This window comes from Panthera uncia (assembly GCF_023721935.1).
Source record: "Panthera uncia isolate 11264 chromosome D3 unlocalized genomic scaffold, Puncia_PCG_1.0 HiC_scaffold_8, whole genome shotgun sequence".
NCBI classification, from domain to species: Eukaryota; Metazoa; Chordata; class Mammalia; order Carnivora; family Felidae; genus Panthera; species Panthera uncia.
Window position 1 is genome coordinate 31,209,021 of NW_026057586.1, and position 26,313 is coordinate 31,235,333.

General features: G+C 36.3%; 1 protein-coding gene across 1 annotated transcript in view; it reads right to left on the reverse strand.

Annotated features, from left to right (window-relative positions):
• Window positions 1–26,313, reverse strand: part of PIK3C3 (phosphatidylinositol 3-kinase catalytic subunit type 3) — a 142,934-nt gene that overhangs the window by 53,166 nt on the left and 63,455 nt on the right. Inside the window, exons 11-18 of the mRNA XM_049620173.1 lie at window positions 24,312–24,466; window positions 22,627–22,717; window positions 16,639–16,706; window positions 10,411–10,516; window positions 8,787–8,903; window positions 5,620–5,751; window positions 2,132–2,260; window positions 1,200–1,269 (exon numbers count right to left, since the gene is read on the reverse strand). Coding sequence (XP_049476130.1) covers window positions 1,200–1,269; window positions 2,132–2,260; window positions 5,620–5,751; window positions 8,787–8,903; window positions 10,411–10,516; window positions 16,639–16,706; window positions 22,627–22,717; window positions 24,312–24,466 — 868 coding nt within the window. The remainder of the gene's footprint in view (window positions 1–1,199; window positions 1,270–2,131; window positions 2,261–5,619; window positions 5,752–8,786; window positions 8,904–10,410; window positions 10,517–16,638; window positions 16,707–22,626; window positions 22,718–24,311; window positions 24,467–26,313) is intronic.

The following is a 26,313-nucleotide window of genomic DNA, read 5'->3' on the forward strand; positions in this document are numbered from 1 at the left end:
ATTCGTTCCTGTATCACAAACAGGGAATAGTGTGTATCAGTTCACTTAAAAGATATTTACTGATTTTCTCCCATGCAATAATAAGTTTGCCAATAAAAAAACAGAGCTTTGACCCTGCCTTTATACACTGAAGAAGCCTGCAATTTTTACTGGGATAAATATTATGAATAAAAAGGTACTGTGAAAGAGAATAGTGTAGGGAGACCTAAATTACCATAGAGAACAGAGGGCAACTGACATTTGAGCCATGCTTTGAAGGACAGTGAAAGTTAATAGGTAAAGCTGTGAGGAAAGGATGCTAAAGATAATGATCATAACATAAATGAAGGCCTTAAGGCTGAAAAGAGCATGGTGCATTCGAGAAAATGGAAGGTGGCCCATGTGGCTAATGCCTGGGAAGCAAGGGGAGACTGGAAAAAGAGAGGCTTGAGAGACAGGTACAGGAGTGTGTCACAGGATGCTGGAACTTGTAAAACAAGCTAAGGCTTTTGTCTTTGTCCAAAGAGCGAATGGAAGTGAGTAAATCATTCAGGATAGTCAAAGATCATATGTGCACTTTAAACAAGATCATTCCAAGAGAAAGCGAGAAGAGGAATTAAACCACCAGCAAAAAGATTTGAGGGTGGCCAGCAGAAGGCCAAGAAACCTAAAATGGATACTTTTGTTTTTCCCAGGTATCGAAGGGTGAGAAGCTCTGAGAGTATCAAGACTATGGAATTGACAACAGGCTGTAGGCAAGCATTCCTAGGGAACTGTCTATCAAATTTCCAGAGGTTATTCAATCTCAGAAAGACTTAGAGGCTATCATTCTATATTTAAAAAAAAAAAAAAAAAAAAAAAAAAAAAAAAACTAGTTCAGAGGGAGCATCATTGCTGAGTGGCTTTTTTTAAGAGCACAATACAGTCACTCTGGGTCACAGTAACTCTCAAATGATGATTCTGGACACAGATTAGTATGAAAAAAAACTACTGTAAATTACAACCAGTTTTGAATGCAAAGAAATACAGTGTAAAGGTATTAATTTGTCTTACAAATATGCTGATTTCAAGAGGGAGCCAGGGAGAAAGGGAAAGAGGCCCAGTCAGCCTTCAGTGCTACAAATGAATTCAATCTCTAGCATTCTTAACTTTCAATTAAAAGAGGAAAAGTATACTTGTTAGACACTCAAACAAACAACCATGGTGTAAAATAAACTTACCATGTTTTGTACTAGTGGCTAATACCTTGTAGGGTGTCAACTTCAAATCCAGATTTTCTTTCCGTAGCAGCTTTTGATCAAATGATAAAATACATTAACCAAACAAGTATAAAGATTGTTCTGAAGCAGTCTTGCAGGTAAGTATTATAATAGCTTATTATAAGAGATTACTAAATTAATTGTACTTTGATCATCAAAAATAAATTTATTAAGCACTTACTTGATGGAATGTAAATTTTTTTAAACTTATTCTAAATCACTGTCAATAGTTTTCAATCAACACTGGGGGTCTTCCAACTCATTTATGCAGCTCTTTCTAGTCACAAAGTATTTTAGAACTCAGAAAAAAAGGAAATGAGGACAAATCCGTTCCTTTAAAAGCCAGAGGCAGAGATGCAATTTAAAGAAGAAAAAGATCTAGTTGACTAAGAGGAAGGGAGTTACTAAACTCGACATCAAGAGAACTTAACTGAGAAAAGAGTTTTAATAAAAACGAACAATTGCAGGGGCACCTGTGTGGCTCAGTCAGTTGCACAACCGACTTCGGCTCAGGTCATGATCTCACGGCTCGTGAGTTCAAGCCCCACGTCGGGCTCTGTGCTGACAGCTCAGAGCCTGGAGCCTGTTTCAGATTCTGTGTCTCCTTCTCTCTGACCCTCCCCTGTTCATGCTCTGTCTCTCTCTGTCTCAAAAATAAATAAACGTTAAAAAGAATTAAAAAAAAAAACGAACAGCTGCAATTTCATTTTATACTCAACCCAAGAGTCACTCTGCAGTGCATAAAAACAACTAAAGTTGTTTAAGGTCAACTGGAGATTGCTGAGCTTCCTATGATTGCACCTGAATGTTAAAAAAAATTCAGTGTCCATTCACAGCATATATACTAAACCAAAATTAAAAAATGGTCCCTGCCAATATAAGGTTATAGTTACCTTGTCCATGAGTGAAATGATTTGAAGAATAAGTTGATCTTGGCGTAAATCATCCCCATGCTTAAATATAACTGGGTATTTGCCCCCATCTTCTGTCTTAAAAAATAACTGTGCAGGCATAAGAGCACTCTGAAAATAAAAATATTGTTTTCAAATATGGATGTAAATTAATGCACAAAGATCTACCATGCACATAGGAAATGCTGACACATAAGGTAAACAAATAGGTAAGCAGAAACTAAAGAAACAAAATGGGCTGACAACAAGACACAATAGGAATCCTTGAAGAAAACTATGAACTAGCTAATACTCAGAAGATTACACAGCATATAGAGCAAAAGCTCTGGAGTCAGTCACAGATAGGAATCCAGGCTCCACCAGGTACTAGATGTTGGATCTTGCACATATTCTTTACCCTGTTTCCTCACGTGTAAAATGAAGGTAACACTTCCTCTGCACAGCTGCTAAGGTGATTAGAAACCATAGAGGAACAAGAGTCTGGCACCACGCCTGATACAAAGCAGATGTTCTATCTATGTTTGCCATCATCATTTTAGTATTACAGACATAATGAAATAAATGAGATAAAAACCACAGCATAAAAGTGCACCAGATAGAGGGGTGCCTGGGTGGCTCAGTTCAGTTAAGCATCCGAGTCCTGATTTCGGCTCAGGTCATGATTTCTCGGTTTGTGACACTGAGCCCCGCTGACACCATAAAGCCTGCTTGGAACTCTCTCTCTCTCTCTCTCTCTCTCTCTCTCTCTCTCTGTCCCTCACTTATGCACACACACACTCTCCTCTTCTCACAAAATAAACAAACATTAAAAAAAAAATGCACCAGATAGAAAGTCATGAGCCATGGTTACTAACAGCGGGCATACAATTAGTCATGCAGCTTTGAGACTCAAACTCCTCTTTTATAAAATGAGGGGAGGTCTCAAATACCTACATATTTTATTCTGGAATAATTATATTTTTGCCCTGAATCTTTCCCTTAACTAGCTGAAATCTCCAATGTAGTTTATAAATGTGTCTAAATCAATAATTAATGGAATTAAACTCACTTTAGAAACCACCTCATGTGGAGTAGTAGCACACTGAGATACCTACTTGGAGATAAAAGGTCAGAAAACTGTTCAGAAAAAGATGCCCTATTAATTTAGATCACTGAGGGGAAAAAAATCCTTTAATATTGAAATTTGAAAAAATGTATGATAGTCTAAAGAAATGTGTCTGACAAAGAAACCCATTACAACCTTAATTTACACAGGTGATGAGAAATAACAGAAAGAAGTATCAGACAGAGGGATAAACAGACAAATTTGCGACAGAGCAAATACAAATACATAAAATGTTAACAAAAGTCAAACAGTAGGTATATATAGTTGTTTACTGTATAATTCTTTAAACACTGCTGCATGCTTGAACAGTTCCCCATAAAATGAAGGGGTAAAAGGCATCAAAAATGCTTCAGTGAATATATGTTTAGAACTTACAACCTCTTGTGTATTAAAACTCTGAATTTTAAATTATCTTAAATTTGGAGTATCCTTTTATCACCCCAAGCAAAAATATATTTTATAAATTACCTCAAAGGCTTTTGTGACCCAAAAAATAATTAAGAGTTACTATGACTGGGGTGCCTGGGTGGCTCGTCAGTTAAGCATCCCACTGTTGATTTCAGCTCAGGTCATGATCTCGAGGTTGGTAGGATTGAACCCCACATTGGGCTCTGCATTGACAGGGTACCTGCTTGGGATGCAAATAAATAAACTTTTTTAAAAATACTATAATAGAAAAGCACCTGAGAGGCTCAGTCAGTTAAGTTTCTGACTCTTGATTTGGGCTCAGATCATGATCTCAAGGTCCTGAGATGGAGCTCCTCACTGGGCATGGAGCCTACTTAAGATTCTCTCTCCCTCTCCCTCTGCCCCTCCCCGACTCCTGCTCTTGTGCATGAGCTCAATCTCTTAAAAAAAAAAAAAAAAAAATTACTATGATAGATTATGTAGTAAATACCCTAAAACCATTAACCCTAAACTCCAATCCAGAATTTTCAAGAATGCTCACATACTTTAGGGTTGGAAGAAAAAAAAACAAACTGAGTATCAGGATCAAAAATACATCTCATGGTATTTTATTGGCTACCCATTTTGTGCATGTAAGACATAATTATCTGCATACTTCAGGAGAAAATGGGTCCAGAATCTACCTAACAATAGTGGCAGGTATATTCTTATACTCCACTCTTACAACTCCTGCTTTCAACTCATCCTGTTTCAAAAAATTGGTAAAACTACCTTTTTGATTTACTGCTCTCATTTAGTCCTCAGGGAATGTGAATATTAGAAGCTGATCTTGTTTGAGAGTTCAAGTCCAAAGGAACACCAGTTGTATACAGGTATACTGGTTGTTAATGTCTGTGTACAACTCTTTACATTTCAGCTTCCAGTGGGTTGTAAGCACAAGCTGAGAAATATTTGCATTTTATCTCCTGTACCAGTATTTTTCAAATTGCAGGTAATAATCCATTAATGAGATTTAAAACCAATTAAACAAGTTGCAAGTTAAATTTAAAACTTAATGGAACAGAATAATTCTTAAAAGAATAGAAACTATCAGAGTCCATACCATGCAATAAGGTTCAGTGCTGCTTTATAAAACTCAGCCTTTCAGTTGAATGAGATGTGCAGCCATAGTCTGCCTTTAAACACACCCTTGAAAAAATTCCAAACTACTTCTTACTATAATCACACCCCTTTTTATATTCATAAGTCATTGTCCTATGAGCCCTTTCTTTTCTGGATACAAAGTAATATCTGAGTGCAACTTATGCCTTGTACCCCTAGAATCACAAAACTTAACCACCAGGTATCCCTGAGACCATTCTTTATGATGCCCAACAGATAATGATGCTTCACAGCTAATGCTGCTCACTCCTTGGGACTAAGTGGAAAAAGTGGCTGCTACCAGCTCTTTCTAACTATCCAAGTCGTGGCCAGCCAAAAGAAGCGTGACATGCTATAAAGGACTAATGAGAATTACTAGTTGAAAATACAAGAAAAAATTTAAGTCACAAGAACAGATATCAGATCAAGAAATGTTAAAAAGGTTAACTGAGACTGTTACTACATGGATTTATGAACTGAATGAGTAATATCAGTTTTGCAATTATTTTTTTTAAAGCTTACATGGAAAAAGTAGGTGTGGTTCTAATTAATAAAAAGTTCAAAAATTAAAGATTAAAAAGCCCACAGTTTAAAAAAAAAAGTGTATTTTACACATTTCACATAAAAATGCCTACCGGTAATACAAGATCTTTAAATCAAGACACATTGAATAAACAAAAGACAATTTTTTATCTAGCATGTACTAAATCAAACAAAATTATAGATATTGTCTGCAACGTAATCATTGTTGAAGGGAGTGTTTTTGCTTTACAGAATTAGGTTCCAATGATATACATGAGATATCCATCACAACTACCTTAAATAGTGTAGCTGTTTCTGGGATTATTCCTCTAATTTTCACCTGGGGTTCTAAAGGCAATGGGATAAGTTCCACATCTGACAAATTCATCTTTTCATTGTCTCCAAGCAATGCCTGTAGTCTCTCGTTCTAAGAGAACAAATCAGAAAGAACTGAGTTAAAATGTAAAGGTAGTTTATAATATACAGGGTAAAGACATAAAAACTAATTCTACTAACTTTAAAGTGTTTGCAAAGCACCATAAAATTATGTGCAATGCATCATAAAGGAGGGGCGCCTGGGTGGCTCAGTCGGTTCAGTGTCCAACACTTGACTTCGGCTCAACTTCTCACAGTTTACAAGATCAAGCCCCGGGTTGGGCTCTGCGCTGATAGCACAGAGCCTGCTTGGGATTCTCTCTCTCTCTCCCTTTCTCTCTGCCCCACCCCAATCACACACACATGCACGCGCTTGCTCTCTCTCTCTCTCTCTCAAAATAAATAAACTTTAACATAAATAAACAACTAGGGGCACCTGGGTGGCTCAGTTGGTTAAGCATCCGACTTCAGCTCAGGTCATGATCTCACTGTTTGTGGGTTCAAGCCCCAAATCGGGCTCTGTGCTGACAGCTCAGAGCCTGGAGCCTGCTTCAGATCTGTGTCTCCCTCTCTCTCTCTGCCCCTCCCATTAGAGTATGCTCCTCATACTCTAATCCCTCTCAAAAATAAATAAACATAAAACAAACAAACAACTAGAGTACTGCTGCTAAAACCAAAGTCAGGTCACGTCACTCTTCTGTTCAAAACTCCCAACAGATTCTACGCTCAGTGTTTAAGTCATAAGTCCTTGTAATGACTTACGAGGATATATTCCATCTGTGTCCCTATTATCTCTATCCTCCATCCTCATCCCCTACTGCTCTCCCCCATTCTCCCTTTGTTCCAAATACACCGGGCTTCTTCCTATTTCACACATACATCTCTCTATCTCTCGTGCGCACGTACGCGCGTGCACACACACACGCATACGCTCTCACCTCAGGGCTTTTGTACTTGGTGTCCCTCTGGCTGCAATGGTCTTCTCTAAATATTCACATGGCTCACTCCCTCACCTGCTTCAGGTCTTTGTCCAAATGTCACCTTCTTAGTGGGGTCTTCCTGACCACTCTATTGAGAAGTGAAACACTCACTGCCTTACTCCTCAAACCCGGCACTTCCTACTTCCTTTGCTGCTTTATTTTCCTCTATAGCATACAACAGTATCTAGCACGCTACATATTTCACTTATTTATTCTATTTACTTTCTCCTCCAAAACTCCCTAAGAATAGAGATCTTTATGTTTGCTGCTGTATCCCTAGATCCATGCTGTAGGCATGCCAAATACATTTTTATACAACAAATACATGAATATTATCACCTAAAGAATGATAAAATGAAAAGAGAATACTTAACGACATTCAAAATGAAAGCTTTAAATTTTGGGGGCGCCTGAATGGCTGTTGGTTAAACATCCATCCAACATTGGCTCAGTTCATGATCTCACAGCTCTTGAGTTCAAGCCCCGCATCGGGCTCTGTACTGACAGCTCAGAGCCTGGAGCCTGCTTCAGATTCTGTGTTTCCCTCTCTCTCTGACCCTCCCCGACTCGTACTCTGTGTCTCTCTCTCAAAAATGAATAAACATTAAAAAAACTTTTTTTAAATATTAGGCTGTGTGGTAAAAACAAAAGTTATTTCAGGAAGCTTTAAGCGATGCCTCAAATAGGTAAGGAGTCAGTTATCCTCCAGGTAGCTAAAACTGAAGTGTAGCCAGAGACTCATGTGTGTGCCAAAAAGAAGAGCACACCACACAAAAACAAGCTGGTTGAAATCTATGCCCCACACTGACAGCCACAGGAACAGACATTCCTGCAGGTGGGTATGTGGGATCACATTGCTCCCTCACACAGGCACCTCTGGGGAGAGCGGCTCCAGAAGGAACAGCAGTAGGGATTTAGTTATTTAACTTTGGTTTCTTATTTTTCTCAGCAACAACAAAAAAAAAGGTCATCTCTATAAAAATGTGTTTCTCTTCCGCCTATTTTCTCCTTCTTAACCTTGTGAATATTATTCCTTACACACATATCTGTTAGCATTTCTCTTTACAGCTGATCCCCTGCCTTTGAACTCCTGACTCAATTTTTCACCTTTTCCTCTCTCCACCTTCCTCTCACAAGTCTGAGGAACAACAGTAAAGTGTGTTGTGTTCTTTTACAAAGATCACTAAGAAAGATCTGCCTGTGATGGGATTAGGTAAAGAGAAGATTCAGAGTGAATCCTTCACATCATTTGGGCTAGTGATGAGGAAAAACAACATATGAAGAACAAATATTCATCTATTGTCATCAAGTAGAAGCCTTACTTGATGGAAAGATCCCTGTTCTAGCCATGAGAACAGATGCAAAGCCAGTGAGGTCACGAACAACTAATTCTGCAACCTTGGGCAAGTCACTCTGGACTTTCATTTTCTCAGAGTGCTTCCAGTATCAATGATCTGTACAGGTCCTTTCCACATCAGACAGATTATATTCAAAGATGCTAAGATGCTAAAATGAGACCCAATAAAGCACTGTAGATTAAAAATATGGACACAGAGGGGCACTTGGGTGGCTCAGTCAGTTAAGCGTCCAACTTCAGCTCAGGTCATGATCTCATGGTTCGGGAGTTTGAGCCCCCACATCAGGCCTTCTGCTGTCAGCACAGAGCCTGCTTTTGATCCTCTGTCCCCCTCTCTCTCTGCCCCTCCCCCACTTGCACCCTCTCTCTCAAAATAAATAAATAAACTTAAAATATATATATGGACTTAGAATGCCTAGGAACAAACCCCAACTATAATATTTACTAGCTGAGCATGGTAGACAAATTACTTAACCCCTCTACCCCTATTTGTTCTTATAATTGAGATAATAGCATCATCTAACTTACAGAGTTGTTGTGAGGATTAAATCTATCTATCTATACCTATACAGATATAAATTCATAAAACAGGATCCTGTATATAATCAATACTTATAAATCCTCCTATTATTATAATTGCATAAGAATTTCATAAAATAGATCAACCCAAAAAGATAGTACCAGGACTCAGTATTTTATGATACCAAGATATCATTAGTCAAAAATAAAAAGCAAAGCCCATAGGTTTACCTTTTTCTTACGATTTCCGCTTTCACGCTGCACTGCCTTCATTAGATGCACCAAACGATCTACAAACGTTTGCTGAGCAGCCAGTAAAGAACGCATAACTCTGACAGACTTATCACCCTGAAGGGATTCAAAGGAAAGGAAAATTAGTTCTGTGTAGCATAATGATCAGGGTTTCTTTAATAGCATGGGTGATCTTTATTTATTCTTCTAATAGCTACAAACTTCAATACAAAGTGAAATTGAAAAAGATTAATTATCTTGATTCAGAGATAATGAGAAAACTGCTAGCTTATTTAAACACTGCCAACTCTTCCAAAGTTGAAAATTATCTGAGTCTTCAGCGAATACTAATCTATCAAAAACAGCACTTTTTTTCAAATACAACCATGTGATAAGACAGAATTCATTCACCCAAAATGCATTCGCTCATTGACTCAGTAAGTATCTGAAAGCCTATGATGTCTTTAGAAATGCACTGGGCATATGGCAGAAACAATATCACCTTCAAGGAACGAAAACTCTACTGGGGAAAAAAAAAAAAAAAAGGAAAGCACTCAAATAGCAACATAATGCATGCTTGCTTCATAAAATGTAAGTTATAAAAATTAAATGCCATAAAGTCTTATGTAGTGAATACCCAGTTCATAAAATATTATAAAATACATTTTCTCATTTAATCTTCTCAATAAACTGATAATGGTGGCTTATCAGTATAAGAGCAAATGTTATCATCCTCATTTTGAAAGTGAGGAAATTTAAGCTCAGAGAAAATGAAATTTCTTCACAAGATGACAAAAGCTGTGACAGACTGACGTTAGAAGAGACAACCAAGTACTTATCTGCCAATAAGCTAAATGCAGAGAAGTTCTGAGAACTATAGAAATGTTTAGGCTCAAAGAGCTCAGTAAGATGTGCTTTAAAATTTTAAGAACATGAAACATGAAACTGCAGATAAAAGATGCTGTGAAGTAATATATTTCTGTAGCAAATCACAGATCAATGATGTGGCAGTTCTCACTGCCCATGCACCCTCTGCTGGCTGCACTGTGCCACAGTGCTTTAAGAATCACAACACCTAAGAGAAGAAAATGGCTCTACATAGATTTTAACAACCGTTAAGGAAGCAAAAATGTAAGTTATGTAGTAAGTACCTGCAATATGACCATTGTCAGATTTCTAAAAATGTACCTATCTTGATAAACAAAATAGAAAAGACAAAGGGAAATAAAAAAGCAAAGTTCTGGAATTTGTTACATGTATAGTTTTATTTCGTTAAATCAGAAGTCAACGAACTTCCTGTAAAAGATCAAGGAAGAAACACTTTAGGTCTTGTTGGCCATACAGTTTCCATTTCAACTATACAACTGTTATTGCAGTGCAAAAGTGGCCATAAACAATATGAGAACAAATGAACATGATCATGTTCCAATAAAATTTTACATATGAACACCAAAATTTGAATCTTACATAATTTTCAAATGTCACAAGATATTATTCTTTTTGGTTTTTTCTACCATTTAAAAAATCAAAACCACCCTTAGCTCATGGGACATACCAAAACAGGCAACAGACCAGATCTGGCCCATGTATGGTGTTTTTGGCAACCCCTACATTAAATGGTTACCTTCAACAATGCTTGGCTGAATCGTCTCATTACATTTAAGTACATCTCATGGGTCTTTGGATCTCTCTGCTGAGTGTCCTGATCTTCACATTCCACTATCACATACCTTAAAAATTCATAAGAGGTGAAATGACACTCAGATTCATTTTGTAAATACATATTCTTTTCCACAAAACTTGATTAATTCACATTTGCAAAAAATAAGTGGAAGAAATGAAACACATTCTTCCATCACTCTTTAAAAGTGGAAAATTAGGGGCACCTGGGTGGCTCAGACAGTTAAGCATCTGACTCTTGATTTTGGCTCTCACAGTTTGGGAGTTCAAGTCCCGAATTGGGCTCCATGCTGATAGTGTGGAGCCTGGTTAGGATTCTCTCTCTCTTCTTCTCTCTCTGCCCCTCCCTCACACACATGCAGTCAGTCAGTCTCTCTCTCTCTCTCTCTCTCTCTCTCAAAATAAATAAACTTAAAAAATTTTAAAAACAGTGAAAGTGGAAAAGTAGGGCACATATACAACCATTTATAAAAAAGTAAATTAATAACAATAATGCCTTAATTTGTATAATATCCTAGATGTTCTTTTGATGCCAACATTTTCTCCTAATACTTTATAAGGTACATACAGCATTACCATCCTCAGAAATCATCTAAGCTCCCATGTCTACCAAGTAACTCAAACAATATTTTCATAATCTGTGTAATACTTTTGGTATTACATATGGCTCTCTTATTTTGAAAACTACTCTGAAGCTAACTTCTCATTAACATACTTTTGCAAAATAATTTTAAATTGTTTTTTTTCCCATCCAATCTCTCCATTTCTCAAAAATCCATATATAATCATATATAAATTTGTGTATCACAAAATTATGGTTTTGGAGGGTTAAAGAAATTTTTAATGTATTTTTACACCCGAACTGCTTATGTAATTGCCGAGTCATATAACCACTGATCTGAATTAGATCTCAGACACCAATGTTTTCTAACTCCTCTCATGGGAACAAGCCATACTAACAAACACATTTTATATCACAACTCAGGACACACAGCCATGTGGGTACACACAGATGCCCAAAAAACGGGAAAAAAGTTTCAAAAATACTCTATAAACAATATGTTAATATTTGCTACTCTGTTCTATTTCATTTTTCTTTAAATAACAAATGCTAGACTGTGAGGCTTTAAATTGATTTCAGTGGATCAATTTTTTAATATTTATTTATTTTTGAGAAAGAGAGACAGAGCACGAGCAGGGGAAGGGCAGAGAGAAAAGAAGACACAGAACCTGAAGCAGGCTCCAAGCTCTGAGTTGTCAGTACAGAGCCCAATGCGGGCTTGAACCCATGAACTGTGAGATCATGACCTGAGCCAAAGTCGGACACTTAACCAACTGAGCCAACCAGGTACCCTGAAAGAGAATCTTAAGCAGGCTCCATCCTCCGTGTGGAGCGGACAGGATACTTGATCTCACAACTATGAGATCATGACCTGAGCCAAAATCAAGAGTTGGGTACTCAACTGACTGAGCCACCCAGAAGCCCCCTAAATTTTTCTTCTTTAAACTACCTTCATAATGTTCCACCTGTATTAACAAAAACATCAATGGTTCCCTCTTGACTACCGTTTTAAATTTTAATATTTATTTATTTTTGACAAAAAGAGAGAGACAGAGCATGAGCAGGGAAAGGGCAGAGAGAGAATCTGAAGCAGGCTTCAGATTCTCTGAGCTGTCAGCACAGAGCCCGACGTGCGGTTCGAACTCACGAACCATGAGATCCTAACCTGAGCCCAAGTCAGACACTTAACCGACTGAGCCACCCAGGTGCCCCTTGACTATTTTAAAACAGTTTCTGTGGCCCCAAGCATCTGGTTCAAACGTCCACTATCCTCAATGTATGCACACACACTGCAGTCAGGTCAGTCCCCTAACCACTCTTAGTACGCACCCACTTGGTGCTCTTGCTCATGTTGTAGGAATTTCCAGAAAGACCTTCCAATCTCCACCTTTCCATATTCTACTCACCCTTCAAGTACAGGAGACACTTGATCTCTTCTAGGAAGTCTTCACAGACCCTGACGAGTTCACTCTTCTCTGATTTCCTAGAATAGGCCTTGCCTCTCAGACAACTTGTGCTGATGTTACCTAGCTCATCACTGTTTCATGTGTTTAACTCTTAGTTCCCTTCATAGATTACAAAGAAACTGATATGGCCATATGCCATATCTTAAAATTTTTCAGCAGCCCCGGATACACCCCTAATAGTCCTACACACAGAAAAATTTTAAGGACTGATAAAAGTAAAAGCCTCTCCGCCTCCTCTATTAGCCAACCAGTGCAATGGTTTACCATGATAATAGCAGCTGTTCTGAAGTCGTAGAGTTTCACAACCTAGAATTTTCTGTAAAGTGGAATGAAGAACTGAACCATGACCTTACAGCCACCATATCATGTTCCCAACAGAAGTTCTAAGCCAAAAATTCAAGAAGGCGTTCTTTAATCTTGAATCAAGGAAGCCTTCTAGAGCCACAGGATACATATGACTAAATAGTATTTATACTAATAAAATTAATTAAAATCAAACAAAATTAAAAATGTAGTGTTTCAATCACACATTCTACATTTCAGGTGTTCAGTAGCCTTATGTGCAACATTATAAGATAATTTCCATGACTGCAGAAAGTTTCATTGGACAGCTCTGTTGTAGATGAATAAGCTAGAACAGTTAACATAAACTCCTATTTCCTATTCACAGTATTCCAAAATGTTTGGTCATTTCAGGACACTACCTAGGAGTGTTAAATAGACAGTGATTCTAAACTATAAAACTGCCAACACAGTCCTATTCAAAGCCTATCCAAAACTTTCCATCCTTTAAAGTCCTTGACTATCTCCATCACCTTAGTATATTAATTGTCTTTTTCTGTGTGTTTACACAGAAATTCACTTCCAAATGAACAATACAGATAACCAGAACATATAGCCATTGCTTTGTTCAGGTCTCCCTGACCACCAAGTAAACACACAATGGTCACAGCTATTTCCTTTGACTGAGGGTCTACATTGGTGCTCGTGATAAAGGTCAAAACTCTTCCAAGCCAAAGTTCTTCTACAAAAAGAAAAGTCCATATAAAATACAGACGACAGTGTCATTTATATCATGACAATTATATATGAAGGACAAATTTAGATCAAGACTAAAAGACGTAGATTTGAATCATTTCTGAATCTTCTGGTCACAGCAGTAAGTAGATGCTACAAAGCACTCTAAGGTATTCCCTTGAAACCTATCATCTTCAAGTAGAAATGCAGACAAAACTGTCCAGGTACCCATTGTAAGATGACATCAGTGGGCTACCTGCTTCCTGGCAATTTCATTTTGTGAGGTAAATAACCTTTATTACCTTGAAAGGTCTTAACAGTCATAGAAAAACATGTCAAAGCATCCAAAGTTTACTTTCAATTTCGACATACTGGAATAGCTATAAAAATAAAAAAGTGGAACGATTTATAGATCCTGATGCCTAACACTTTACAGATTGGAGACTATAACTCCCCTCTGTGGCTTAAAAGGTTGACACTATTCATTTTAAAAGGATTGTCTGTACAACTATAGGCCCCTAAGGATTCAGCTATAGCAGGAATCCCATTTAAATCACTGGAAAGGCAACAAATGAAAAAGGAAATTCAAAATGTTCGGAAGAAAATAGCACAATCAATTAAAATTTTTATGTTATATAATAAGAGTACGCTTAGAGTGAGAGGCCTTGAAAATGTTACATTTGATTAATATTTTTATACTATTTTGTCCGTGTTCAAAGGAAGAGAATGATCATTTTAAACCAAGTACTGAAATTATTTTCCATGTTTTTACCCGACAATCACAAAAGCAGTGCCTACCAATGTCAGAAGCCCCCATCAATAGCTTTTTCCTCCCCGTATTTCTGAATATGTAATATGCAGACTGTAACTACAGGAAAAACAATTACTCCTCTGAGAAGGAACAGACACAGCACATGCTATTGCTTCAATGAATCAGAGATATAGCAGGAAAACACAAATCAAATCTAAGTTTGATGGAATGCTTATAAGACTGGGAGTTGGAGTTGCACTTTGTTTATCGTCTATGGAGAAAAAAAAGCACTCTTTCTGAATGGAAGCTACTGCCTTGTTGGAAATTGTTCCTCTAACAGGGTTCCTATTGTTTAGCTGTTTTCAAAATGGTTTGAAAATTTTCCTACTTGAAATAAGAGATCAAAGATTCTATCACAACTAACTTGAGATTCTACAATGAAATCTGGTCTCCAATTAAATCTGAATACAGAATTTTAAAACACCATTTAATCAGTATATGCACACATAGCTCTTACAATAGTGACTACTCTAGACTATAAATTCTGAGCCAGAGAAAACTCTTTATAGATAGTGCGAGAAAACAAAAATACCTATAAAGGTATTTTTAAGTAAATGACTTAAAAAAATTAAAACTTAATTTAAAAATACCTAAGAAGCTTGTAAGTACTTACTCAAAAACTCAGCAACATGCTGACTGTTACATTTTTTTTTATTTCCTTTTAAATATTTACTTAGATGTTCATGAGGAAATTTTCCATAACATCAGTGAATAGACACACATTTAAGAAATTAGATTGGAATATGGAGAACATTAGGAAGCAAGAGATTACATTACAAAGAAATAGATATTTGTTAATATGTGAATTTCCAAGTAAACTTTTCAAAATAAAAATGGTGATTAATAACTAGAGAAAACATTCTGTGGGTGTTTTTTAAGGACATACTGAAAATTATTGTGAAAGAAATGTAGTTTTATGAATATTATATTAAACTGCTAAAACAAAAGTAGGAACTATTTTTCTTTCCATTACTAAGATCAATAGGGAAAAAAAATTACAGGTTCCAAAGCATTGGGGGGGGGGGGTGACGAATTTAGTTACAATTGTTGATAGCAGTTTTTCTTCATCATAAAGGGAACCATAAAGGTTAAAACTAAACAATTATTTACTGTTTATGTCCATAATGGACAACTATGTTTGTATAAGAGTCCTCTGATTTAGTTGCCTATTTCTTGGCTACAAGGGCAGTGTCCAAAATAACATTATGTTTGGAGAATGGGGGAATGAAGTTAAGGCTTGATTTGATCTACAGCACAGTTTTCCAAACTCAGTCTAAAACAAGACAGTATTTTGTTTCATTTCTTCATGGAAAGCAAAATGCCTCACTATACTTCAAAAATAATGAGTTTTCAAAATGGGTATCTATTCATTTCTACTGTTTAAACAAACACAGTCAAGGAGTATTTTAGGTCAGAGATAATTTCCATAGTTAAATACTATCCAGTATGTCAATAAGTTTAAACATTTCTGAATGTACAGAAGGCTTCAGGTAAGGCTGGCCCAGCTGGCTTGGACCTTCATTTGCTCTATAAAACTGGATAAGTCTCTCTTGTCTAGTGTTTAAACATTGTGCCTTCTTTCATTTAACCAATATATTACTCATTGGGGCTTAAGCTACTTGTCCTTTACACTTTAATATCCTGTGAAAGATAAAGGGAGCCAAGCTTCATATTACTTGTGTCTCAGGAAGTCAGTCAAACTTTCTATGGCCTTAGTTTCTCTTCCTTCAACTCAAAAGGGAACCTTTCTCATGTAAAATACAGATACTTCTACTTGCCCTATTTAACTTCATGGGAACAAGTGAGAAAAGGTCACTGTAAGTATTCTATAAATGGCAAAGTGCTAAGTAAATGATCTAATTCTAACTGAGGTTCTACCCAGTTGAGTTACATCATGCCTCTCTCTGCCTCAGTTTCTTCATTTATGAGAGAGGTAACTTCAAATTCCAACTTCCTGTGTTTGCATGATTCCAATGTTTTGTTAAACAATGTAAGAACAACACACTCCTGAAGGACTGTGATGTATCATACTTTACTTAAATAGCATAAAAGGCAAACAGACATCAAACTGCAAAACCATTACCCAGTTTTATCTTAGATCGTGGCAAATCAGTAAAGGGAAGACAAACAGTGGTGCCAACAAGCATTTCCACGAGCACAGTTGTAAAGAAGCACAGCCAGAGAGATGTAAGTACTACACTTAGGCTTTTGATGACTTCTTATACCTTATTTTAAACTGCCTTTATGTTTATAGTATGGGGAAAAAAATAGTCCTCACCAGTAATAAGAAAATAAACAGAAAATTATTTCACATACCAGTATAAATAATTAGCCAGTGTTGAGTTTTTGCAGGCTCTTGATATCAAGAAGGTACAGAGATCTTGCTGAAAGAATTAAAAGAAATGTATATTTATTACCATCTGCTAATAACAAGAAGGAAAGAAGAGAGTCTATGTTTGTCTATCGTTTTGATCTACATATCTTGTCACAGATCAGATTTTCACACATCCATCTATCCCACCATCCCTTCATCCAATATTTATTCTCAATCAGGCAGAATATGAGAGGCTAACGACATCACAGTTCACAGAGTTACTTGTCCCTACTAGAGTTTAACACTTCGTGGAGGACAGACATCAAAGAAAGTCAGAGGAATAATTCAGATCACAGGAGGTCAGAAAAGGCAGCGATGGGGATGTGATATTAGGCAAGACCAAAATGACACTATGTACAGGGGCCCTAAACTTGACTGTTAAAGAAATTTTAAAGAGGCCTGGTAGAGCTAAATATGATGAACATGAAAGTAAAGGAGGCTGAAAAGGCAGGCAAAGCCCAATTGTGCAAGACCTTTAAGGTCATACTATTGAGTATGGATTTTGTCTGCAAAGCAATGGATACCGAACAAAAGGTCTTAGGCAGAAGAATGAGATGATCTGATTTCTATTTTATGAAAATGACTCCAGCTGCTCTGAGAAGTATAGGCCTGAGATCAGTTAGGATGCTTATTACAGTAGTCTGCAAGAGTGAACCTTGAGAATGAAGATGGAGAGGAAAAAACAGATTTTTAAAACATTTGGGAAGTATAATTAATAAGACTTGCTGACGGAAAGGAAGAAGGAAGGAAAGAAAAGAATGGACAGTAACTTCCAAATGTATAGGTTTAACAAATGGGCTGATCTGCTACGTCACAGATGGAAATTCCAACTGAGGAACAGGTTGGAGTGTGGGGAAAGAGTTGTATTTTGAAATATTAACTTTGAAATGCCTGTCGGATATATAAAGGAGATCAAGTAGGTTTCTGGATATATGAATCTAAAACTCAGATGAGAGAAATGTGCAAGACATATAAATTTGAGTTTATCAGTACTGCCTGGGGCAAGAGTATAAATTGAGACCTTGAGGAACATTAAAATGTCAGGCAGCAGAGAAAGTGCTGACAAAGGGAACTGAGAAGGCGCAGCCAGAGAAGTGAGGAGGAAAACATGGGCTGTACAGTATCATCTAAACCATGAGAAGTGTCCTTCAAGAAGGGAGCCATTTACTTTGCTGAATACTGCAAAGAGGAACTGAGAGGTATATATAACCACAAAAATTAAAGTCATTTCCCACTTTAGCAAAGTAAGTTTTGATATAAAGATGGGAAGCCAAGGCCAGAATGATGTGGATTAAAGAATGGAAAGAAAGGAAAAAGAGTCAGTTTGTACAAACAACTCCTTTTAGAAGCTTGATCATAAAGGTGCTGTTTCAAAGGATATGGTGTCAAGAGTTTTGTTTTGTTTCATTTTTGAATTTTTCAGATAACAGATACTGACATATTTGAGTATTTCTACCAGTTAAAGAAGAGAACGTATCTTTGAAGGGAGTTATTTTTCTTCTGTGTAAGAAAACAGAAGGAAAGGATGGAAAAGGATTCTGTAAATCCTGGTGATGGGAAATTGAGACCATTCTTACCTAGTGACTTCTATTTGTTTCCATTAAGTGTGAGGCAGGGCATGAAGAACAGAGTAGAAAAAGTAGGAAGGAGTCACTGCAGAGCAGGGAGAGCAACCCAACCCACTGAGAGAAATGCAAGATGGCAGACAGCATTGAGTGCCCACCTGATGTCTATGATCATGAATTTAGAGTAATGCCAACATGCTAGGCTATGTGCTTTTCTTCAGCAATATTCAGTATAAAGCAATTTGGTAAGTAGCCTTATCAAGAGCTGAGATTTCACTAGGGGAACTGAAGGTACTAATAAAAAAAATGATTAAAATGCTGAGCCAAGGGATAAAAGCTATATTCAGAGGAAAGCAAATATTGCAGGGGGCTGATGAACAAAAAAAGGGGTAGAGATCAACAGACTAGAAGTGTCTATGTGGTAGGGGTATTTCAGAAAGTAAGCTCTAGTAATAAAAGGTTGTTATCACAAAGCAGATATGCCAGATGCTGTCAGAAGTGGCAAGAAGTTTATCTAATTTTAGAGCTAAAACCTCAGCACTAGATTTTAAATGGGCAACATTTAAATGTCCAGTAAGGAAATGCCTCAATCAGAAAGCCATAATACTGAATCCATGTATGTAACAGGTAGAATCTAAGCCTAAAGTTTATCTCTGGCTTTCTGAGAAGGACATTATGGTCTTATATAGTTTTATAAATATACTTGAATAGAGAACACATATTTCACTTGACAGTGTGCTATTTTCATTAAAAAATGATTTACAGAGCATAAACAGGGAAGAATTAAATATAAAAATATTTGTGAAACAAATGTACTTTTTGCTAGTACATATATATGTACTATCAATTTTTAAACTCAATTTAGGTGAGCAATTTTTAAAATTTTAAAACAACTAGAAAAAAATGTGTTTTAGGGAAAAAATGATCTCCTATTAAAGGTCAAAGATATGAAAAGAAACAGTAAATAAGAACACAGATAAATACCTCTAAATACTTATTACTACTGTTTACAACAATAATATTATCTAATTAGGGAATTAAATAAGATAGGACTACTGAGTCACTGGGTAAAAGTGACATACAAGTAAAGAGGTACACTGTTTTGGAGGAGGATAATACTTCTTATGCCAAATTTAAAAGATGGATGTTAAAATATCTAGCACAGTTAGAGAATTGATAAAGACAATATAACCTCCAAGTTAGGGGTAGAGACAAAGGATAGGAAGGGGATCCAGCCAAATAGAGGCAAGGAAAAAATATTTAAGGAGAGAAAAGTACCAACACATAAGATGATGAAATAAATCCAAATAGAGCTCTAAACACAATAAAAATGGGGTAAAACCTCCAGTTAAAAGACAATAGTGTTAAACAGGATTGAAAAACGAACTCTAGCTATATGCTTTCCAGAGAAAAACTCAAATGAAAGGACTGAAAAGTGTACCAGTGAACACTGATCAAGACAAATTCCATTACTATCAAACAAAACAGACTTTAAGGCAAAAAATATGATTAAATATAAAGGAGGTCACTAATAAACAGTGATAAAAGAATCAATTTACTCAAATGCACCTAATAAAACAGTTTCAAAATATTTAAAGCAAACATCAACAGGGGGCAAAAAGGAGAAATTGACAATTCTACCATGATACAGGGGTATTTTTACCCTAATTCTTAAGATATCAAACACAGAAAAACTTCAAGCTTGTTCTAGTGATAAATGTACAATAGTGTACCCAACAATTGGGGAATATATGTTCTTTTCAAGAATCCAGGGAATTTATGGAAAATGACCATATTTGAGCAATTAGATTAACTGAGTTTCTATTTTGTTTCTAACATTTGGCCAGACATGCATAGTGGTTTCCTAAAACTCTAAGAACAGGGAAAGGAATGATGGGAAAAGGCAAGACACTCCTCAAGTGCCAAAGAGAAGACAAGAATGTTAGTATCTGCAGTGACAAGAGAGGGAATTTCAGCTTGGTCAGATAATAATACCTAGACATCTCTAAACACTTAATCATTTAGAAGTACCTTAAAGGGGATGACTGCATGTACAGCATTATTACTCTGCTGGGAGCAATACAGGAAAGGGGAGGGAAAAAGTACTCAAAATAAGTCCCAGTGCTTTCTGGGAAAGCCTGAATTACATAAACCCTTTAAGAAACTATTCAGCTGAGAAAAGGCAGAATGGCTTAATCACTAAGTAATAACAGGTCAAACAGACATGTACAATGGTGTACCCAAAAATTGGGGAATATACCTTCTTTCACAAGAGAAGGAATCAGAAATATGTAAAAACTATTTTTATTTTTAGCCTAAAGTTCGAGTGACAGTGTGTACAACTGTATTCTGAATATAACATTCAGAATCCAATCACCTCACACACTCTTCAATGTAAACTATCCTAGTTTAAGCCACCAACAAGTCTTATGTGGATTATTTTAATAGCTTCTCAGTAAAGGTCATTTGGTAACATGGCCTACAAGGCCCTGCATGGCTAATCTCCCGCTCTTTCTTGGACTCATTCTTCTCCCATGCTCCCTTCTGCTCACTCTCTGGAGCTAGGCATCCTCTGCCCTTCCTCACACACTTAAGCTCTGGCCTCTATACTGGCTGTTCCCTCTGCCTCACATGCTCCTTTCCCCAGACCATCCACATGGTTGTTCCCTCACCTCTATCACCTATTACAAAAGATGTTACTTTTTCAGGGAGGCCTTCCCTGACCGCTTTTCAAAATCACAACTGTCTAACCCCACCCCAACACCCCCTAATCATCCTTCTCTGATTTATTTTTTCCTTAAAAAGTAGATATTATTATCTTTTCTACTATATACAAGTATCACTATCATCAGCCTAAACACCAGAATATAAGCTCCATGAAGACAAAGATTTTGACTCTTTTGTTCTCTCTTGCACCAACCCCCACACCTTGAATAGTTTCTGGTACATAATAAGAGCTTTAAAAATATGTGTGAGGGGTGCCTAGGTGTCTGTCGATTAAGCATCTGACTTTTGGTTTCAGCTCAGGTAATGATCTCAGGGCTCATGAGTTCGAAACCCGATCAGGATCCACATTGACAGTGCAGACCCTGCTTGGGATTCTTTCTCTCCCTGTCTCTCTCTCTCAAAATAAATAAACTTAAAGGACACTTGGGTGGCTCAGTTGGTTAAGCATCCAACTTCTTTCGGCTCAGGTCATGATCTCATGGTTCATGAGTTTGAGCCCCACGTCAGGCTCTGTGCTGACAGCTCAAAGCCTGCAGCCTGCTTCAGATTCTGTGTGTGTCTCTCTCTCTGTCCCTCCCCTGCTCACACTCTCTCTCTCTCTCAAAAGTAAATTAAATTAAAAAAATTTTTAATATAAAAAAATTAAATTAAAATTTTTAATTTACATTTAAAATCTAAAAAATTAATATAAAAAATAAAAATTTTAAAAATAATAAACTTTTTTTAAAAAAGTGTGTGAAAGGATGAATTATTGAATCAATCTATCAGTACCTTAGCTTTGAAAAGGCAAAACAATTAAACTGGAGCTAAATGGTTCTTTACTTAAAGGGCTCCCCTAAGGATTCTATGATCCTATAATGTAAAATTCTTTTTTAAATATTTCCTATTATATCAAAAGGTAGGCAGATATCAAACTCTGGTTAACAGTAATAAAAATAGGAATAATGCACTCATCAACATTAACTCCTAAAATCTGACTAAAAGCAATATGCATATACGTTAAAAAAAAATTAGCTGAACTTTCTAGTATCAAAGCATGTGCATACTTGTTTTCAACATCAGAGATGTGAAAAGTTCTTCTCAAATTAGAAGTCTTGGGGAGAAATTCAACAACATACTACATCAGCTTCTGCAAATGTACTTCCAAAAGTACCTTTCAGAGTAGTGCTAGCCTATTTGGCCTATTTTACCTCAAAAATCAGTCTACTTATTTAGAAGAACTTCACTTAATTTTTCTCTATGAGCTAAAAACAGCTACTTAGTATAAAAGTCCCAGTATCAAAGTCATACATTTCTACAATGTAATCACAAATACCGACAATTACAGTAATATTCATAAATGTTAACAATAAATATTCTGAGTTTCCTTAATAAAATATTTACACCCAGTTTATTTTCACATTTCTCATTAATCCATTTATATGCCCAAAGCACCAATAAAATGTCTTGAATTGAAGACTATCTGGCACTTTTTGCTGAGAAGAAAGTCATAAACATACATCATAAAACAAGTTATTTAATAAGGTTGTAATATTTTGTTTATTAATCAAAATCAATGTTTTAAAGACCAACATAAAATGTTCATTTGAAATCTTGTAAGATTTCTCCTGTAGGAAACTTGAGAAGCTTTGTACTCACCTCTAGATTTTCACCATCTGAACTGTCTTTTGTTTTGGATGCAGGAGGAGGGGAAGACACTGGAGGAAGAGGGCTGGTTATAATTTGGGAGCTGAAAAAGTAATAGGAGATATAACTGATAGGTAAAATACTCTGCCTATAAGATATACATTTTTTAGCATAGTTCACCTCAGCTCTGTCTGGTTAAAGCATCACTTCCTAAAGCATGTTGTGTGCAACACTAGAGTCACATTATAGCCTGGAAAAAGCCTACAGTCAACAAATATGGGCCACAGTCCTCTCGGAAGATTTCTGTGCAAGCTGGCATATTAAAGGTTTTTGATAAGTACTGTAGTTTTTTTAAAAGCCCATTTTAATTTAAACCACCATTTCCCAAATATTTCTGCCCACAAGAGCAGCCCATCTCTTTTTTTATCTTTTTACAAAATATAGACGTTAGTGAGCAGCAGACCATAATTGGGAAATACTCAATTACAGCTTACATTACATTGTAAAATCTTAACAGACTTCTAAGAAAATATTCTAGGTGGCAGAAGTAAGGAAGAAGGTAAATAAGCATGACTGGAGACCGAAGACCTCCAATGTACAGTGGAAGACAAAGTCAAGGGTCTGTTCTTTTAAAAACAAAAAATAGAAAGCAGACGATAGAAGAAAAAAAATGATCTTTCCCGTTTTTCTGTTCTTCTTCAAATGAAACAGAGAAGATAAAAACAGCAGTATCATAATCATAGTGAAAAATTCAAAAACACAAACTTAAGCCCATGGGATAATTGTAATCATTGGACTAATTCAGGAAATCTGAATTCTAGACCTCATCTGTCATTAACAAATCTCATGACCTTCACAAAATAATTTTCATCACTGAGCCTCAGGTTTCTCACCCAAAGGTTCCTATTTGTCTCAAATTCTTTAAGATTTTATGGAAACCAAAATGGCAAAGTAGAAAGAACGTGGGCTTTAGAGTCAACTCTACCATTTGCAGGATATAAGACTCTGGACAATTAACTTCTTGTTCAGTCCTTCATTTCTAAATTAGAGATATGAATATGTACTTCAGAGGATTATTAAAATGACTTAATGTATGCGGGCCCCCTCACAGTGTCTGCTACAGAGGTGGGAGTTCTTAATTGTCATTGTTGTTAACAGCTTTTAATTCAAGTACTATGGCATTTTTTTTATTATGACTACTAAAAAGGTGCAAAGCATTAAGATGTAAAACATAAACTTTACAATAAAATATCTGAGTCCACTACCATGCCCCACCATTTGTTTTATTTTTGCATGAGCAGTTTCTAACTCTTACCAAGCACTATCTTAAGTGCTTTATGTGTATTAACTCATTTAATCTTCCAACAACCTGCAAAAATCAGTTACTATTATTACATTCCCATTTTTAAGATGAGAAACTGGGGCCAAGCAGAGATTATGCACCTTACACAAGTTTACACAGCTAGTAAGTGGCAGAGTCAAGATTTTCACTCAAGGATTCTGACTCCACAGCTTGCAAAACACTGCTCTGTAATACAGTAATGTGTGTTCTGTGAGTGCATATGTCACATTTATTGGTACAACTTTAAACTTAGTACCAACTAGGGCTTGGTACATCTAAGGAAAAAGGAAAGGAGAAGTTTGAAAAGAGGGGAGACTATTAGATTTGAACATAAGTCCTCCCTGCATATCCATACCTATCTATTTCTGCAGAATTGATTCCAGAATTTGACACACTCTCTGACACTGAACCCTGACTATCCTTCTTGGTAGGTTCTAATCCATTCTTTATGTCATCAAAATTTTCATATTTGAGAGCCTGGACCAGCTGTAATAGGTACATCAACAAATCCTGGAAAACAAACAAACAAAAATAGGCTAATATTAGAAAAACAAATGCAACTGATTATAGACATCATTTATTCTTACATATCAAGCTAACAGTTTAGTTTCATCTACCACTTATCAGCTGTGCTACTTTTGGCAAGTTACTGGGTTATTTAACCTCTTGCTGCCTCACGGGGTCCTCATCTGTAAAATGGACAAAATCATCTATACCTTAGAGATAAGTTGTGAGGATTAAATCAGTTAATAGAAGAAAGTCACAAAACAGTGCTTGGCACAGAGTAAATGGCCAATAAATGCATTTAAAGTGGTATCCAAAAAGCAAGGCAGAAAACAAAAACAAGGATTAAGATGGTTCGTGTAAAACTAAAAAATTTAGAAAGGATCCTTTTTTCAGCAATAGATCCGATAACAGCATTTTATGTCTAAGATTTCATAAGAAACTCCAAATTTTCAAGTTCTCAAAGAATTCCTGTTTCATAAACTTTTCTGGTTAGGATTTTTTTTTTTTTTTAATCCTAAGTCCTTTCTTCTTTTTTTTCCTTGAGAGCTCAGGTTTTAGAGAATTTGGGTTGCTACCTAAATGGAAAAATCCTATAAAACAGACATTTTAATTTTAACACTCTTGGTTACGGGAAAAGCTTACTTTCCTGCCGACTAGCAATAATGGCTTAAAAAAACAAATGCCCAAGGTTAAATTTCCAATACTGATATTGACAATCAACACGATAATTAGGACTCAAAAGTGTCAACAAAATCGTTTTTACTTTTCTGAGTTTTCCTTTAATGTAAAAAGACTCTTCCAGTTTAATGTTTAGCATGGATATGAAGCCTATCTTACTCTCCATAAATGTAGTTCTTATCTTAGCCTTTCTCAATGACTATTAAGAAAACTCCCAAAGTGTCACTTTTAAAACCAATTATAAACTGAAGAAATCCACACAACTCAAACACTTTTTTAAAGTTTCATTATCTTCGAGTTCTAGTTGCTACTCACCTAGTTAGCCCCTCAAAACTCATAATCAGATAATTGCTGAGACTTGATGAATACCACCTCAATCTCAGTCTCCTCTTTAGGCCTATAAACCAAGTGAAATCCCCTGTCAGAACTTCAGTCAGGATCCACACTTTCCTTCCTTACTTGTAACAGCTATAGAATTTGTAGTTATTTGCTTATTTACTCTTCATCTTCTCCAGTTTACTGCAAACTCCATGAGGACAAAGTCCACTCCCAACAACCTATTTTCCTTTACTTTATACTCTACTGTATTCTTTTTCGTACCTTTTTTCTTACATTGATACAGTCAATATTTTTATCATTATCTAAATAGCGACAGGGGAAGAATACACAGGATTTCACGACTATGATTTTGCCACAAAAAAATTAAATAAAAGTTTAACTGGCCTATTCATTCATATTCAAATATATCAATGTCAGTGGCCAGAGAAATCAAATGACTGTATCAGAGCACCTCTACAGTGTTTTGTTCTCTAAAAATCATTTTTTTTAATGTCTATTTATTTATTTTGAGAGAGAGAGAGAGAGAGACAGAGAGACAGAGTTCGAGCAGGACAGGGGCAGAGCAAGAGGGAGAGAAAAAGAATCCCAAGCAGACTGTCAGCACAGAGCCCCATGCAGGGCTCGATCACACAAAGCATAAGATCACAGCCTATGCGAAAATCAAGAGCTTAACGGACTGGGCCACCCAGGTGCCCCAAAATCATTTTTTAACTGGAGTAATAAACATCTGATTTTCTACTATTATTTTGAGACTTATGACATCTAATAGCAATAGGTACGCTTTTTCTAAGGGAAAAAAGGTGAATTTCATAACAAAAAATTGATTAATATAT